This window comes from Octodon degus, unplaced genomic scaffold, assembly GCF_000260255.1.
Source record: "Octodon degus isolate 3935 unplaced genomic scaffold, OctDeg1.0 scaffold00236, whole genome shotgun sequence".
Lineage (NCBI taxonomy): Eukaryota > Metazoa > Chordata > Mammalia > Rodentia > Octodontidae > Octodon > Octodon degus.
This window is the reverse complement of record NW_004524812.1, coordinates 2,396,673-2,415,442: the sequence shown is the minus strand read 5'-3', so window position 1 is coordinate 2,415,442 and position 18,770 is coordinate 2,396,673. Positions and strand designations below refer to the sequence as shown.

General features: G+C 42.7%; 1 protein-coding gene and 1 non-coding gene across 9 annotated transcripts in view; both read left to right on the top strand.

Annotated features, from left to right (window-relative positions):
* Window positions 1–7,504, top strand: part of Kiaa1210 (KIAA1210 ortholog) — a 91,703-nt gene extending 84,199 nt beyond the window's left edge. For all 8 annotated transcript variants that reach the window (XM_023706025.1, XM_023706022.1, XM_023706021.1 and 5 more), the window contains 2 exons: window positions 2,912–3,014; window positions 6,329–7,504. In XM_023706025.1, coding sequence (XP_023561793.1) covers window positions 2,912–3,014; window positions 6,329–6,522 — 297 coding nt within the window. In that variant the 3' untranslated portion in view covers window positions 6,523–7,504. The remainder of the gene's footprint in view (window positions 1–2,911; window positions 3,015–6,328) is intronic.
* A 9,071-nt stretch (window positions 7,505–16,575) lies between these two features.
* On the top strand, window positions 16,576–16,700 carry LOC111813897. The gene has a single exon (XR_002819024.1). It is a non-coding gene; the product is annotated as a U6atac minor spliceosomal RNA (small nuclear RNA).
* Window positions 16,701–18,770: the final 2,070 nt, after the last annotated feature.

Sequence of the window (18,770 nt, the reverse complement as noted above, 5' to 3'; positions counted from 1 at the left end):
GCTTATTCCACTGAGCCATCTCCCCGGCCCCGCAGTTTATGTGTTTGATGTTTGGATTTCTACATATTGGTTTGGTTTGGCAAATCATACAAGGGGCACCTACTTGTATGTTGAAAATGTGATGAGTTAGGCTAATGGCATTGGGGAAGGTGAGATGATGTCTTGTTCTCTTTTTGTACAAATTGACTTAAGAACTTATTACATCTACATATCAGGAATACATCTAAGGTCTTCAACTTTTAAGCAGTTACTGAATTTGTTAAGGGATCATGTAAAGATCTCGTTAAGCGTTTGCTTTAAAGATCTTTCCCAGAAATCCAGGAGGCTGGGGTAAGAGAACCACAAGTTCCAGCCAGCCTGGGAAATTTAGCACCTTAATAAAATTCTGTGTCAAAGGAAAATTAAAAAACAAGAGCTGGGGATGTAACTCATTGCAACAATCCTGGGTATAATCCCCAATACGAAAAAAAATTCTTTTTCACATTTAGCATTTATTTATATGGGAAAAAGACCATACAAGAGTAAAATCCACCTTGGTTAAAGCTTTTTTTCAGGGTTAAGTACCTTTTTTCAGTGCATGTAAATCCTTAATTTAGACTACTTATGAAGGTGTTAATTTGAATATCCTAAACTGTAAAATTCTGAAAAGACATGCAGTTACATAACTTTGCAGTGAAAGAAGTGCTTCTAGTCATACATTAGCAAGTTTTCCAAAGTAGAAATCCTATGAACTCATAACAGATCTGTTTGTAGTCATCAATTCCATTAGTTTGCTGTTAAATTCTGGTAAAGTGCTAGGGAATGGTTGCTCTTTAATTAAATAATTATCATATTGTTCTGTTTATACTATTTGTTCAATGATACAGCCTTTTCTTCCAGCTCTGGAAGGTGATAAGTTTAAGCTAATTTAGATTTTGTGAAAATGAAGTCCAAACCAAGAGGTTCAGTGCTATTTCTTTTCTTTTATATCTATGTCTGTGTCTATATCTGTATCTGTATCCATATCCATATCTGTACCCACACCCATGCCCACATCCATACCCATATCCACATCCACATCCACACCCACACCAACACCCACAATCACATCCACATTCACATCCACATCCATATTCACATCCACATCCACATCCACACACCACACCCACATCCACATCCGCACACCACACCCACATCCACATCCACATCCACACCCACATCCACACCCATATCCACATCCACATCCATATCCACATCCACATCCACACCCACACCCACATCCACACACCATACCCACATTCACATCCACATTCACATCCATATCCACACCCACACCCACATCCACACACCACACCCACATTCACATCCACATTCACATCCACATCAATATCCACAACCACACCCACATCCACACCCATATACACATCCACATCCATATCCACACCCACATCTACACCCACACCCATATCCACATCCATATCGATATCCACACCCACACTCACATTCACATCCACATCCACATCCACACCCACACCCAGATCCACATCTACATCCATATCCATATCCACACCCACACCCACATTCACACCCACATCCACATCCACATCCACATAAACATCCACACACCACACCCACATCCACATCCACATCCACACCCACATCCACACCCATACCCACATCCACACCCATACCCACATCCAGATCCACATCCACATCCATATCCATATCCACATCCACACCCACATGCACATCCACATCTACACCCACATTCACAGCCACATTCACATCCACATCCATATCCACATCTACACCCACATCCACATCTACATCCAAACCCACACCCACACCCACATTCACCCCCACATTCACATCCACATTCACATCCACACCACACCCACATCCACACCCATACACACATCCACACCCATATCCACACTCACATGCACATCCACACCCAGATCCACATCCATATCCATATCCACACCCACACCCACATTCACACCCACATCCATATCCACATAAACACCCACACACCACACCCACATCCACATCCACACCCACACCCACATCCACACCCATACACACATCCACACCCATATCCACACTCACATACACATCCACACCCACATCCACACCCATATCCATATCCACACCCACACCCACATCCACACCCACATTCACATGCACATTCACACCCACATCCATATCCACATAAACACCCAAACACCACACCCACATCCACATCCACACCCACACCCACATCCACACCCATACCCACATCCACATCCATATCCACACCCACACCCACATCCACACCCACACCCACATCTATATCCACATCCATATCCATATCCACACCCACACCCACATTCACATCCACATCCACATCCACACCCACATCCAGATCCACATCCACATCCATATCCACACCCACACCCACACCCACATTCACATCCACATTCACACCCATATGCACACCCACATCCACACCCATATCCATACCCACATCCACATCCATATCCACACCCACACCCACATTCACATCCACATTCATACCCACATCCATATCCACATCCACATAAACATCCACACACCACACCCACATCCACATCCACATCCACATCCACACCCATGCCCACATCCACATCCATATCCACACCCACACCCACATCCACACCCACACCCACATCCACACCCATATCCATATCCACATCCATATCCACACCCACACTCACATTCACATCCACATCCACATCTACACCCACATCCAGATCCACATCCACATCCATATCCATATCCACACCACTATCACTTTTTGCTTGGTTAATCTTTTCCCAGGACAGGGCTTGCACTATATGATGTTCTGAATAAGTAATTTGTTGGTTTTTATGGCAGGACTTAAAAACTTTCTGTTTTCATTTTTGTATTAAAGGGATCTGACCCTGTCAATGAAAACCGACCAAAAAAGATTCTCATTTCCAGTATCCATAAACAGGAGAAGGCACAGGCGAAGCCCTCTAAGCCTATCAAATCAGGTAAAAGAATAAATCCTGACTCCCCTAAGATGGCTCTGGAAGGGTGTGAAACATTTGCAATTTTAAATTCAGTTAATATCTGTCTCTCGGGGCCGGGGAGATGGCTCAGTAGGATAAGCGCTTGATTGGCAAACATCAAGGATCTGAGTTCAATCCCCAGTTCCGCAAAAAAAAAAAAAAAAAAAAAAAAATCTGTCTCTCTTTTCCTAATTCAGCTTCATGATCATCTCATGACTGCCATAAGACAATAACAGATGTAAGCTTGCTTTAGGCAAATGCAATTATCATAACCAATATAAGTGCTTATGTAAATTTCAGAGGGTCTTACAGTGTTTCCCCTTACAAAGAAGCTGTTGAGGCACAAAACTGTGATTACTCACTAAACCATTCTTGTGATTGAGTATGCGAGAGGAAAGTCCCAAGTCATTTTCCAGCTCATAACAAAGTAGTAGTTTTTTACCTGCTATCCCTCCAAGAAACTGTTGAAAACAACCCACAGGGTCTTTTTCAGTAGGCTACACCAGGTTTGAACTTGCTATGTAGCCCACAAATCTCCTGCCTCAACCTCCCAAGTGTTGGGATTAAAGGTGTGCACTGTCATGCTTGGCTCACAGTTCTCTGCATTCTGAGCAGGAATGTGAGATGTGGGGAAATGTTGACAGCTGAAAAAAATACTGTGATACGATATAAAAGAATGTTATAACATCAATAAGAGTTGTGTTCCACAGGGATTGTTTTTTTCAGCAAGAGCAGAAGACTGATTTTTTTTGTTTCAAAATAATAGTAGGTTTATTTCTGTGCTATGAAAGTTGTACATAGATAGAGGTGACTTTTAAACTGTCTCTGAATCAAAGTGTCTTGGGTCCTGAGCTGTCTAGACATATTAGCTTAAAACAAGAATGTATAGAGTCCCCATGATGTGGGATTATCTTACCTACTAAATATTAGGGAGGGGCCAGGGAGATGGCTCAGTAGAATAAGCGCTTGTCTGGCAAGCACAAGGGCCTGAGTTCAATCCCCAGTTCTGCCAAAAATAAATAAATAAGCAAGTAAGTAAATAAATAAATAAATGGTAGGGAGACATGTGAGGTGAAGGAAAAAGAATATGAGGGGCAAGTGATAGAGACAAGGATCATTATGGAAGGGGCTTAGGTACTGGCTTTGCAAAAGATATAAAAGAATTTATTTGCCACTGCTATGGCTATTAAAAAATCACAAGAAACTGGAGATAAGACTTGTATAGAAATATGATTAACATTTAATTGAAAAACATCAGGGCTGGTGAGATAGCTCAGTGGATTAAGTGCCTGCTTTGGCAAGCCTAGGGACCAGAGTTCCATTCCCGGTCCTGCATGCTGTGCAAGCCCTGTCCCAGGGGAGCGCTGAGCCAGGGACCAAGTCCAGGCATAGTGGCGCATGCCTGTAATCCCAGCGCTGGGGAGGCTGAAAACAGGAGAACCACTATGAGTCTAGCTGTGTAGTGAGACCCTGTACCAAATACATAAAATGAAAAAGAAAAACATCCCAAATGGATTTGAAATCACTCTTAATTCTATTTTTACTACACAGCAATCATTATGTATTTAAATACAAACATAACTACGTACATTCTTTTGAACCATGCATTTTATAGCCTGGTTTTCATTAATATTCTATCAGCCTATCTCAGTGCCCATAAATACACATCTATGTAATCAGAACTGATTTTTTTGCAGATTTTTTTTAGTTTTATTTTTAAAGAAAAGTTAACAAAAGAAAAATTGAAAACATAAACAAAATTCCATAACAATATGACAGGAGGGTAACAATGTTTAATGCATTGCATATTGTTTTATTTAAATTAGTTACTCAGAGTATGAGATGTTATCTAAACAATATTAGCACAAACCTATTTTTTCAATGAATCAATAGAAATTAGTAATATAACTGTTTCAACCCTCTTTTATATTTGTATATATTTATAAATACTTGTATATAAATATAAAATAATTATATTAATATATCTATGTATATTTTTCTTTTGCTTTTCCCTTCATCCTTTTTTTAAAAAATTAATTTTATTGAAAAAGAAATAGCAGTGAGACAGTTTCAAAACAGGTTAGTAGGACAGTTACAATAATTAATACATTGCATATTGTTGTCTTCATAGTAGTTATTCATAGTACAAGATGCAGAACATGATATCTTGTCTAACCACTATCAGTACAAATCTTTCTTCTCATTGAACTAAGAGAAAGTGGCTGTATATCTATACTAACTATTTTGTATATACAGATATATATATATTTTTTCACTACAAAATGGTCCTTTATATCCCCTTTTTTGTTTGGTGTTGTCAGAGATGGGTATTCCATTGCCATTCAAATACTGTAGGTGTGTGAATTCAGCAAAATAATCCAATATAGGATGGATTTATATTAAACCATTTTTTGTTTTCTCTCTTAATCCTTTTCATGAAGAAATTAGACTAGAAATTCTGGGATACATTGTTTGGCCATGAAATAGCAGTAATGGACCTGCTCAGTGCCTCATGGGTGCTACATTCCTGTAAAGTGGTTCTCAGCTCTGAGCTTTAGAATTATGTGGTAAAGCTTTGAAAAATTACAGATGGCCCTGGTCCCATCTCTTGTGATTCTAATTCAACTGGTTCAGAAAATGACATGAGCATTACAAGTTTTTTAAAAGCCTTAGGTGATACTATAAACCCAGGATTGAGAGCTACTGACCATTGAGTCTAATTAATCACAGAGCAAGAGGAAGGAGGGAGGTAAGGAGGGGAACTGAGAAATAAGGGAAGTAGTCTGCATGGTCAGGGTGGTTGGTACATCATTATTTAGTACTGACATTTACTAGGTAGATCCAATGAATCATTAGTTATTTCATTTCATACTGGCAATCATTAGTTATTTCATTTCAGACTGGCAAACCAAATAATATTACCTGATTCAAAATTTTAAAAACTAAACAGACACAATGTTTCCTTTCTAATCTCAGTGCAAGCATTGCAGGACAATCTAATAATAACCACCAAAGCGTGGCAGTTAGAGCTTTAAGAATTACCTCTCAGGCTTTCCTGTGTTAGGCCCCTGTGGTCATGGCCATGTTGATTTTATCCCTTTGACATACCACTCATGGCACTGCCTGTGAACTGTCTTTTAGAAGGCTGGCTTCCATGAGGGCAGGAATTGGAAAGTACTAAGAGAAAGGAGATCAGAAGAAATCTGAAAGGATAAAACAATTTATTTCACCCTATAAACACAGCCCAATATTTCTGAGGCTTCTTATGGCTTATGTGTTGTTTGCTGTGCTTCCAGTTGTATTTGAAGATCAGAAGATGCTGCCCACATCTGGCATGGGAAAAGAAATGAAACGATCTTTAAGTCTTCCATCTGGGCTACAGTACCTGGATGATCCAGTTAAGTCAAATGACTCCAGTGAGCCTGTCTGGTTCTCCATTGCCAAGAAGAAAGCCAAAGCATGGAGCCACATAGCAGAGGTCATGCCATAAATAGCTCCTGAGTGGAGCATCAGAATTGTAGATGACAATCACCAATAACTATAGTAGTTCTATACAATGATTACATTAAGCAAAAGAGTTTTATAAGTGAGAATTAAACCTTTTAATTATTAGAATGAAATAAATATTGTTAAGCTTAACCTTCAATATAGTCACTGCCAGCATTCAGAGACCTAGCATTTTCTGTATAAAAACTGTGGAAATATTTACACTGCTATAGAATGTTTAATTTTGGACATTGTGCCTTAGATAGGAGAAAGTAAAAACATTTTGTTGGAGCAAGCAAAAGATTGTGTTTCCCTCAACCACATAAAGTAATTCTAATGGAAATGTTCAGATGATTTGGCCCACAGATTGGATTTTATGTTTCATGAGCCTGGATAAATGCTTAACTATTTGGTTGCTGATCCAAACTTTGCAAAGGCTTCCAGAAGATGTGGTGGAAATGAAAATTCTAGGTTTCAAAGGAAATTTTGCATAGCCAGGCCTCTAATCAGCCCACTACCCACTAAAGTACTTCCCCTTGTGTCCTGGGCTCCCCTAATGATAGTGCGTGCTAATAACACATGGAACACTTATACCAAGCTTCCTCCCTTTTTGTACATGGCAGGCCTGGCAGCAGTGAGTGGTCCCCTAGCAGGCAGAACATTTCTTGAAGATTATTTTACTTCTCCAGATAATTAGTCTATCATTGTCTGGCCCATTGTCCCAACATTACTGATACCCACTCCAATTTCTCAGAAAGGCAAAGGTGCCTCCAGGCATACATATTCTGAGGTTTAAGCACCTGTGTCACTGTTAACAGTCAACCTTTTACAGATGCCAAAAGCTATACTTTCTATTAGGCAGACGACAAGCTGACCACCCCGAGTTTGGAGCCACTGGAAGGTCCCTTCTCTGGCTCTGGCCTTGTAATTGTGTTCTTACATTCTGAGTGGGATACTACCCAGTGCAAAAGAAGAAGAAGGAGAAGGAGAAGGAGGAGAAGAAGGAGAAGGAGAAGGAGAAGAAAAAAGAAATCTAGGGAGACAGTGAGATCTCAGAGTTAATTTAAGTACTTGGTGTTGGTTTTTGCTACTGATGGTATAATGTGACACTGCACAAACTAATGTGGGATTTTGCATTTTCCTTATAAAAATCTATTTTTTCCAGATATTGTATCTTTACCTCTTTGATAATGTAAGGTTTTGAGTGACTGGGTTTTTATTCCCTTTACATTTCTGTAGTGAATAGTTCATTTGTATAGATGCTTTTTACTCAGATACCCTGGTACTTCTCAGAAATAGACTTTCTTAGGTTATTCTCACCCTGATAATTCCATTAATGATTTCTTTTCCACTGTTAAAGCTGTATTTTTAAATGAAAAGATTTTTAAAATGTCGATGGTGCACATTCTGCTAGGTTTTTCAGCTTCATTTAGCTTTCTTGATTTCTGATATATGCAAAGCAAATAAACTCAATAAAATCTGTTCTGTAGTCTGTATTGGTCTGATGTGGCATGAGGCAGGATGTCTAGTACACTAGTAACAACTCAGACCTGAAGGCTGCCAGAAAAGCAAAATGTCCTTCAGAGGCTGAGTTGCAAAGGAAGAGCCTCAGTGCACGTGTGCCTGCCTGAGCTGATGGCTTCCAGGAGGGCACTGCTATGGGGACAAGTGCTGCTGAAGAGGTCTCGCATCTGGTACCCAGGGAACCAAGCGAGAGGTGGGGGGTGCAGGTGGGTGAGTAGACAGGACTTGATGGTCGGAGATTGTAATCCAGCCTGGCTCTGAACTAAGTCTAAGCCCGATTGCATGGGAGATTCCTGGAACAAGCTATTTTCCAAAGCAGGGGAACGCTGAGCCCAGCGTGGCATGTAGTGAGGGAGGGAAAGGGGCTCTGACCAGATACTTAGCCTGGCCAGCCAGATATTTACCCAGGTTCAGAACAAGAGTTCAGTTGGGGATCCATATTTAAATCAACTAATACAACATGATTTATTTAATGATTTATCGATGACAAATATGCTTTGTTTCCATTTCATAAAGGTCAACTTAGATTTTAGAATTTTCAGATTCCTTAAAGTCATAATCACAATGGCATGGCTCTCCTCTACCCCTCCTTCTTCCTCTCTTCTGGCCCATGCCCTGGTCCAGGCATCCAGCAACCTTAGATCTAAGAGCTTATGGCCTAATAGGACAGTCAGCCTTCCCAAGGAAAGTTCCAGGAGGAGCATGCAGGTCCTGGCATCAGAGTAGGAACTACACAGGGGTCCTTGGAACTATTCAGGAGGGTGGTGGAGCAGGGCAAGTAACCATTGTTCCCATAGGTCCCTGGGCCTGTAGAAAGGGGCATGGCTGGAAGCGAGCCAAATTGGAGACCCTAAAGCTTTGAGCTTGAGAAAATATGTCCTTCTTGCTTACTTCTGAAAACAATACTATAGGAATGACTTACACAACATAAACATAAATGAGATTGGAACCCCTCAAATTACAGTATTATGGGGCTGGGGAAATAGCTCAGTGGCATAAGCACCTGCTTGGCAAGCACAAAGACCCAAGTTCTATTCCAGGTAACCCCCCCAAAAAATCACAGTATATGGAAATGTTTATTATCCTGCCCTTTCAGTCTAAGTAATGGTGATTAAGGGGCCCTGGGTTTGTCTGATTATGTATGTCTAGCCATAAAGAATACTGTGATGGTACATTTTACAACATCAACAGTAATGACCATAGGGATTGTGGAAGCATTACATTTATTTTAATGGACCCCAAGTGAGTATCCAGTAAGTGGAAAAGCTCAGTGTCTAGGGCTTTGGGAGAGTAAAATAATGAAAACCCTTTAAGCTCTCAACCATTCAGAAGTTCACAATCCAGGTAGTGGTATGGTGAAGGGAGTAGATACATGCATATATAAATAATATACAAGTGCTTGCATGTTTACACCAACACTATTCACTATAGCTAAAATGTACAAATGACCCAAAGATCAATGAGCGAAAAGATGGACAAACTGCATTATGTAAATATAATAGAATATGGTTAAATCCTAAAAGGAATGAGGTACTGATACAATATAGAGAGAATGCTATTATAAGCATCCATGTATCCTTGTCATCCTTTGTTTTTCCCATCCTAAATGATGTGGGTTTTTTTGTATTTTAGGGAAGGGTCTACAGGGTGGTCAGGGGGTCTCACTACTAGATCTGACTCATAGTGATGTGCCTGTTTACAGCCTCCCAAGAGCTGAGATTAAAAGTGCACACCACCATGCCCAGTCTCAATTGCCATCTCAGCAGACCCTGGGAACCGGGCCAGCACAGCAGGCCTGGGAATTGAACTTTGGGCCCCTGCGCCTGCTTGCAGGTGCTTTAATCTGCTGAGCTATTTGGCCAGCCCAATGATGTGTTTCTTTTCCAGCCACACCCACACATGCTACCTTCAGGTGCATCTCTCATAGTATGCTTACTGTTCCAGGTACATGTGCATAGTCATTACATGGTGTTCATTCTGTGTGGGTTTCACACTTCATTTACATACATTTATGGTGTCTTGTTTATATCCCGCTGGATCCAGCTTTCTCCTTTATGCATTTTTCTCCTGACATCACCTGTGTCACTTTCTATTCAGTTTGTCTGCAATGATTCCAGCCCACGGAATTAAGGCTAGTCCTACTTCAGGTGAGTCTCAGCTACTTCCCCTTTGTTTTTTTGTTTTGTTTTGTTTTTCATACCGGGGATCCATCTTGGGACGTTGGGCTTGCCAGGCTGGCACTTATGCTGCTGAGCTGTATCTCCAGACCTGTGCTATTGTTCTAAACTAGCAGTTTTCAAACTTTAGTGGGCATGAGAATCCCCCAGAGGGCTGGTTAAAAGATAGATACATCACTGGGTCCACCACACAGTTGCTAATTCACAGGTAACTTATGTGTGAGAATTTTTGCATTTGTACCAAGTACTCAAGTGATGTTGCTGTTCCAGAGATTATACCTGGAGAGCTACTGCTGCACATAAAAGTCCTGGCACAGGCTTGCCCCCAGGCAACGTGGCCATCTCATGTAAGACTTCCTTGAAAACTATGTTCTACAGCAATACTGTCTAACAGACATGTAATTTGATCCAAATGTGTAATTTAAATGTTCTAGTAGTCACATTAAAAACCTCAAAAGTTGATGAAAGTAATTTTAATTCTGTATTTTGTTAAACTTAATACATTACTGATATGCAATGTTTTTAAGATAGTTTACAGTTTTTCATACATACAGCATATTTCAAATCAGACTAGTCACATATTACATCCTCAGTGGCCATAGGTGGCTAAATGACCAATATAATTTAGTTTTAAAGAAGCCCTGACATTCCATCTCTCTCCTTAGAAAAAAATTTAAACTTCACACTTTTTAATTAAAGAATAAAAGAATTTTTACGTTAACAAAATATTGGAAAGTTATTCATTTTAAATTAAGATAGAAGATGTAAAAAAGATTTGAGTATTATTTTGAAAAAAGATCTACTTAATCCTTCAAAATGAACTTATTTTTAACTTGAACACATAGAGAAAAGTCAAGTATCACTAGGTATCATATTTAAGGTGACAAACTTTGGAAAGAAGTTAACACTAATGAGGTTCTCTTGAGCATCTAAACACTTAAAAACCAAAAAACAGTAGTATGTTGGATCCTTTCTTCTTTCTCCATCCTTTCTAGTCTTCAGATCTACAGATAAAAAAATGAGAGAAAATTACCAATTATACAATATTAACTGCTTTCTATATCTAAGACAACAATAGTAGCATACAAAACATATATGATGCATTTAGGAATTTTGAATGATATTCAAATCTATAGACATACCTGGGTTTCCCAAGGCTGCCACCTGCTGTGTCTGCCTCCTCTTCCAGTTGTTGTTGATCTTCAATGGCCTTCTCAGTTTCTTCCTCTGCTTCTTTTTCTTTTTCGCCTCCAAAATTATCATCTTCACTCCGCTTTTCACAGATGCTCTGAGTTACTCCTTTAGTGAAAAGTAATACAGACTTTCGAAGTAGACACTCATAGGAAAAATAGCCCAATTCATAACCCATGATAGCACTCTACTCTATTCTCAGAAGGTGCAGGGGAGAAAAATAACTGAGAAATGAATAGCCTTAAATTGGATGAAGGTTGCACCCACTGCTTCCCCTCCCAGGGCCGGCACAGAGTAGGGCCAACAGCTTCCCCGGGGGTGAGGTCCTTGCCCACCTCCCGCCGTCCCCTCCTGGCCAATGTCCCACCTTCCACCTGTTCTTCACCCTCGGCCTCCATTGTGGTCTGCTGATTGCTTGTCACCGTTTCCGTCAGCGGTTCCTCAGTGGCTTCCATCAGCAGTTCCTCAGAGGCCTCCGCTGATGAGGTGGTGGCGTCATTGCTACTGGCTGTTGGCTCCTCGACGTCGGGGGCCACGACGACTGCCGCAGCTTGGCCCTCGCCTTCACCCTGCTGTGGCGCCCCATCCCTGGACCACGCGGGCACGCGGAGCACCGGCTGCAGGCCGAGGCCATGGTGGGGGCGCGCAAGCTGGTGCGAGGCTGCTGCGTACAGGCGCCGGCTCAGCGTCAGGACGTCCTCATAGGGGCGGATCAGCAGGTGGTCGTTGTGGTGCGCGCGTTGCAGGAGTGAGTTGATCAGCTCCACGAACGTGACACGGAAGTTAATCAGTGGGAACTGCCGTGGGTCTACGAACCGATTGATCAACTGGTCCCTGTCCTCCTCCTCCTCAGCTGGCCCAATGGAGGAGGAAGACGAGGAGGACAGAGCGGACCCCAGCTCGGAGCCCGCCACCTCTGGCCCTCTGACCTCGGCTGCAGCGGCTACCTCGGCTTCGCAGCTTGCCTGGGCTACACAGACCTCACCGGTCTCGGCGTCGGTCCAGGTCCCGGCCTCGGTCACGGACTCGGTCTCGGTCACGGTACCGGCCTCGGTCTCGGTCACGGTACCGGCCTCGGTCACGGACTCGGTCCCGGCCTTGGTCACAGACTCGGTCTCGGTCCCGGACTCGGTCTCGGCCTCGGTCACGGACTCGGTCCCGGCCTCGGTCCCGGTCCCGGACTCGGTCCCGGCCTCGGTCCCGGCCTCGGTCCCGGTCCCGGCCTCGGTCCCGGCCTCGGTCCCGGTCCCGGACTCGGTCACGGACTCGGTCTCAGCCTCGGCCTCGGTCATGAACTTGGTCTCAGCCTTGGTCACGGTCCCGGCCTTGGTCATGGACCCAGTTACAGATGCGGCCCCGGTGCCGGAGTCCGGCCCTATCCCTTGACCCACTCCAACTGCCTCAGCCAACTCGGTCACCGGGCTCACCCCACTATCTTGGTCTTTTGGGGTCGGGTCATCACTCCCTGTGGCTGACATGACACTAGCCGGTGCCTCAAAGGGCCTGCGTCAATGGTAGCAAAGATGGCGACCGCACGCAGCAGACGGTTGGCGGTTGGCTGGGAGCTGTTGAGAAGATGCTGCCGTAGGCTGTGGGCCCAAGGGTAGGGGGCAGGGGAGGAGCACAGTTGGGGTGGTCGGAGGGCCCATTACTGACAGAACGGGGGTTTACCTTGGTTCTTGGAGTGGCTCCAAAACAGGAAGGGCAAGAGAACAGTCTGGGATGCAGCCACCCCAAACTGTGTCTCTGAAGAGTAGGCGGGAAAAGTACCAAAAACCAGGGGGCAGAGGTCAGGGTCACAACAAGCTCTAACCTCATTTGCTGAAAACTTAAGATTGACATGCCCTGCATCCAATGAATGATCAAAGCTCTTAGGTTCTAAGATTACTCAGAAAAACGTTGATTTTTTTTCCTGAGGCCTTATAACCAGTGCTACTCTTTAAGTCTATACTAGTCTTCCCCTTTTGCTTTTACGATTATTGACAAAAATAAAGTGGCACAAAGTGAAACCACCCTGAGTTGGGAAAATGTAAAGGGCAGAGAATAAACATTTAATGGAAGACCCAGAGGTAAAATGGAAATTTTGAGTACTTTTATAAAAGACAGAAAACAAGTTTTCTCAAATACTTTATTATTTAAATGAAAACTATAATTTTAATTGTATGTCTTTAAAAATTAATATAGGCCCACTAATGAGACTAATAGAATTGTTTTGGAAGGTTAACATTTTGCATGCTGGGGACTCTTGACTTACAAAGTCAATTTGTTCAGTGCGTTGGTTGTAACTCGTGTTGGTTGTAAGACAATCCTACATTTCCCATAATAAATAATGGAAATACACATAATGCATTTCAAAGCTCCCAAAGCACCCCTTAACTAACCTTTTCTTAATAAAAAGTATTTGATAATATGTGTGATTTACCAGAAGCAATTATTGACACTCACTGGTCTTGGCCTGGGTCCCGGTCTCGGCTTTGGTCTTGGTCTCGGTCACGGACCTGGGCTTGGTCCCAGTCCCGGTCCCAGCCTCAGTCATGGCCTCGGTCCTGGCCTCGGTCACAGTCCTGGTCCGGGTGTCGGTACCGGCCCTGGTCACAGACACGGCCCGGGTGCATTCACCAAATATTATAAAATGTGCCTAGTTTATAAGAAACTATAATTTCATACAGTACTCACCATTCAAGTTGACATCTTTGGCTTGCAGGAAGGGATGATGAAATAGAAGGTGGTTATTGCCTGGAAAGAAAGTTCTCTTCCATGAGAACCTCAAGAATCTGGCTCTGTAGTGTTTTTTGTCTCCTTGGAAGTGTTTGTAGCCCACTAGGACCTGCTTCTGGCTCACCAAGTCTCAACTCTTTCAGACCTCAAAACTGGTGTAAGCTTGTCTATTTCTGCCTTTTCTTTAACATTATTCTGTAGTATGACTTGATATTGTCATTAACGAAGTGAATGTAAGGACTGGCTTTTTTTCTGTCTAGGTGTGTCTTCTCTACAAATGTTTGCAGCTCTGTCAATTTTTTCATGATTTCCTTTATTTCAGAAGAACTTTGATGCACTGATTGTTGATACTCCCTGTTCTTTTCAGAAAGCTTCTCAGCTATTCTCTGTTGCGCAGCCAGTAGTTGCCAAAGTTCCTCTGTATACATTTCCTCTGAGTGGTCCTCCACCAAGTTCTCAACATCAACATATCTACCTGCAAACCTATGGGCTCTGCCTTAGTGACAATGTCATCAACTATAGGGTCAATTGAAGGCTCAAGCTCCTGTACACAACCATCAAAGTCTCTCGTTTGTATAACTTTAGGCCACACTTTCTTTCAGGCAGATTCCAGTTTCCTTAGAGAAACGTTAGGACAGATTTCTCAGTTAACCCCACACAGGAAAGAATGCCTTCCAGAAGTCTTTAAGGGTTAAATCTGTATCTGAGTCTATGTGGAAGCACTTCAAGAACAGTTCCTTAGTGTATACTTCTTAAAGTTATCTATAAACCTGCTGGTTGATAGGCTGCAATAGAAGAGTTGCAGTGGGTGAGAGTCTTTCAAATTCTTTCTTAAAATTTTTAATTAATTAATTAATTGGTACAGGCTCTCGTTATGCAGCTTGGATGGTAGTGATCCTCCTGTCTCAGCCTTCCCAGTGTTGGGATTGTAGGTATGCACCAACACATTCAGTTCCTGTGGCCCACCAGGTGCACCCAGGTTTCTGGGGCCGGCATGGCATGGGGTAATGGGGATTGAACATGGGTCCTTGCATTTGCCATGTAGGCACTTAGACCCCCCCAAGCTATCTCCCCAGCCAAAGCCTTTGGAATTCTTCAGCCAATTCTTCTAAATCTGGTGAATGAGCAGGAGCATTGTGTAGGATGAGGAGAACTTTGGGTGGTGAAGCTTTATTCTCTAGGTATTTCTTAATAGTAATTAGGATAGAAAGTCTCCCTGATTTAGAGCTGGCCTGATAGCTCAGCAGACTGAAGTGCCTGCTTAGGCAGAGCACAGTGGCCCCAGTTTGATTCCTGGTGTGCCATGCCGGCCCTGTCCCTGGGGCACACTGAGATGGCAACTGAGACTGGGCATAGTGGTTTATGCCTATAATCCCAGCACTTGGGATTCTGTTAACAGGAGAATCACTATGAGTCCAATCTACATAGTGAGACCCTGAACACCCTGTAGACTCTGCTCTAAATACAGAAAAAAAAAGTCTCCCTGATTCACTCAAGAGAAATTATTGTATTCTTGTTATCCAAGCTTTTGTGTTAGTGCTTCACAGGATCCCTAGCCTATTCTTCAGGATGTTATCTTTTCTTTTTTTGAAACAAGGTCTTGCTATATAGTGCAGGCTGTTCTTCAACTCACTTATGTAGCTCAGGGTGGTCTTGAACTCATGGCTATCCTCCTACCTCAGACTACCAAGTGTTGGGATTACAAGAATGCACCACCATGCCCAGCTATAAATTTATGCTTACTGAACACTCTAGGTGACTCAGAGTGAAAAACCAAGAAAGGCTTTATCTTGAGGTCACCACTCACATTGACATGTAGCAATGATGGTAGCCTAGCCTTCATAGACGTGTGGCCTGGCATTTTCTTTTTTCCTGGGTAATATATGTTTTCCTGGGCATTCTATTCCAGAAAAAGACAGTTTCATCATAGTTGAAAACATGATGAGAGCAAAAGCCACTTCTCTGTGTCATTATTTCAAAGTGGTGATGTAATTTTTAGCAGCCTTTTTTATCAGTACTGGCTACTTCATTATGCCTCCTTAATCTATGAACTCCAGTACTCACTTTAAAATTGTGAAACCAACCCTTCCCAGCATGAAGTGTTTCACAACTGTTACTCATTGATGGATTAGCTTTCATGAGATCACCATGTATAACCCTAGCTTTTTCACAAATTATAGATTCAGATAGGTTATAACCTGCCGTCTGCCTTTCATTTATCCACACTAATACTAGGCTTTCTTTCCTTTTTTTTTTTGGTGGAACTGGGGATTGAACTCAGACCCTTGTGCTTGCCAGGGAAGTGCTTATTCTACTGAGCCATCTCCCCGGCCCCCAGACTTTCTACCTTGTCTAAGAATTTTGATCATAACTTACTAATTTGAGTAACTCCTTTAGCAACACTAGCTTCCTTATATAAATGTTTTCTCTGTAAGATTGTCAAGATGGTGTTGTATGAAAGGAAAGAAGGTTAGCACTTCCCTTGTCAAGGATGGAAGAGGCCCTCGGGCCTGACAACACACATACGGTTAAAGCATTGCCACTATTTCGTGGCATCTAACCACTGTTTTTGTCGAGTCCGCATCTTGTGCAGCAATTAACCACTAAGAAGAATGTATGCAGTGTGTTAATTATTGAAACTGTCCTACTGATTTGATTTGAAACTGTCTCATTGTTATTTGTTTATCAATAAAATTATGGCAAAAAAATTAAAAAAAAAGATTGTCAAGATGGTGGACTTCAACCTGCTGAACATATTAGTGTTGCCACAATAATGGAAATTTTAAAAGTCAAGTAGTAACCTGACACCATATTAGGACAAAATAAGATCATCCAGCCTGCCATGCAGCTCCATCACTAGACTCAGTCTTCACTGAATCAACCCAGTTACAAACCAGATGGCCTGATCCAGCCCAGGTTGACTGCATTTAGCTGCGTACCCTGTACTTTCTAGCCCACAAGCAAGTTTGTTGACTTGTTGCAAAGACTTTCTACCCAGCAACAAAGGATTAATGACACTACCCTATAAGAATTCACCACTCTTTCAAGCTTTTGTGCTTCTTGCTTGCAAAACCTGTATAAGACAAACCCAAGGCCAGCTCTCAGCTAATGTTTTGGGAACAAACCCCATCAGCCCACTGGCATAATAAAGTTGATTATCCTCCAATTCCTTAGTGTAGAGTTTTCCATTCAGTTTGGTACCAGGTTCTGTGACATTCTTGGTTCCCTGACTGGGAAAACACTGTACTGACCAATCAGGTCACTGGTGAAGGACTCACCTTCCATTGTGCAATGAGAAGGTGCACCCTTCGGTCCTTTTCTTGGAGTTTTCTCATCAATCTAGCATCAGGAGGCCTTGTGCAACAGCAGAGACCACAATGGGACTAACACAAGGAGATGCAGCACCCTTGGACGAGGTAGAACTTCCCCGAGATGTCCCTCAGCCAGTCTGTCAGTTGCTATCCCTGTGTGGACTGAGGAGGATCTGATCACCTCTCACAACTAATATTCCAAGATGTCAGTTTCAATTTCAGTTAGATTTGGCCCCTTAGACCAGGGGTGGAGTGTTTTACTTTCTGTGTGTGAATGTGTGGACTGATTGTGACTGGCAGTGTAAACAATAGACTGTTCTGTCTGTGCTCAGCAATTGACCTCCATGGATTCTCAGAGCTATGGAGTTGAATTTGCCTTAATTTGTGGTTCCCAAGACATGTCTGACCAAGCAGTTCCAGCAATCTCTCTTTAGAGGCTTGAGAGGGCATAGTGGAGGACTAAATGACACTTCTACTTAGCTCAGACTGTCCCAGTGATTCTGAGAGACGACCTTCCTCTCCTGTATGTGGTCAATTGAGCAGCCTCCACAGAGTATCTGCCACTGCAGCCAATCCAGGTGCCAGCCCACAACCAGGCTTCTCCTGACTCTACTACCATATCCTTATCACCATCTTACCACCACCATTGGCACCACCTCTTTCCCTGTCCAGATTACCATATCCTAGTCCAGTAAGTGATCACTTACCCTCATCCCATCTTCAGATGACCCTCCATGCTTATCTAGGCCTACCAGGATCAGACCAACCACACGTCATGTTTTATAAGCCTTTCTCTTCTACTGACTTCTCAGCTGGAAATGCCACACCCTGTCATATTTTGTAAAGCGCTGGCCCTGACTGACCTCCTTGCCTCAATCTTTCAGACTCTTCCCTACTTGAGACAACTCTCAACACTTACTCCTGAATATCTTCAATACAGCAATGCCTCCAAATTCTAGAAGGAGCTTGCATTTGGCTTTTAGCTCAGGTCCCAGACACAGTTGTTGGTTCTCTTACTTCTGTGAATATTCAGCTTCTGCCAATGAAGCTGAATTGGGACGGTAACACTCCTGAGGACAATGGGGCCGTTGAGCAATGCTGTTTGGCTGCTCTGGCCAGAATATGAGAGGTAAACAAAAGGGCAATAAACATGTCAAAGATATCAAAAGTAATTCAGGGAGCCACAAAAAGCCTGGCCAAATTCTATAAGAGATTTTGTGAAGGCTACTGCACTTATTTTCTATTCAACCCAGAGGCCCTGGAGAACCAACAGATGGTGAATTCAGTCTTTATAATTCAGTGTACCCCAGAAATCCAGAAAAAGATTCAGA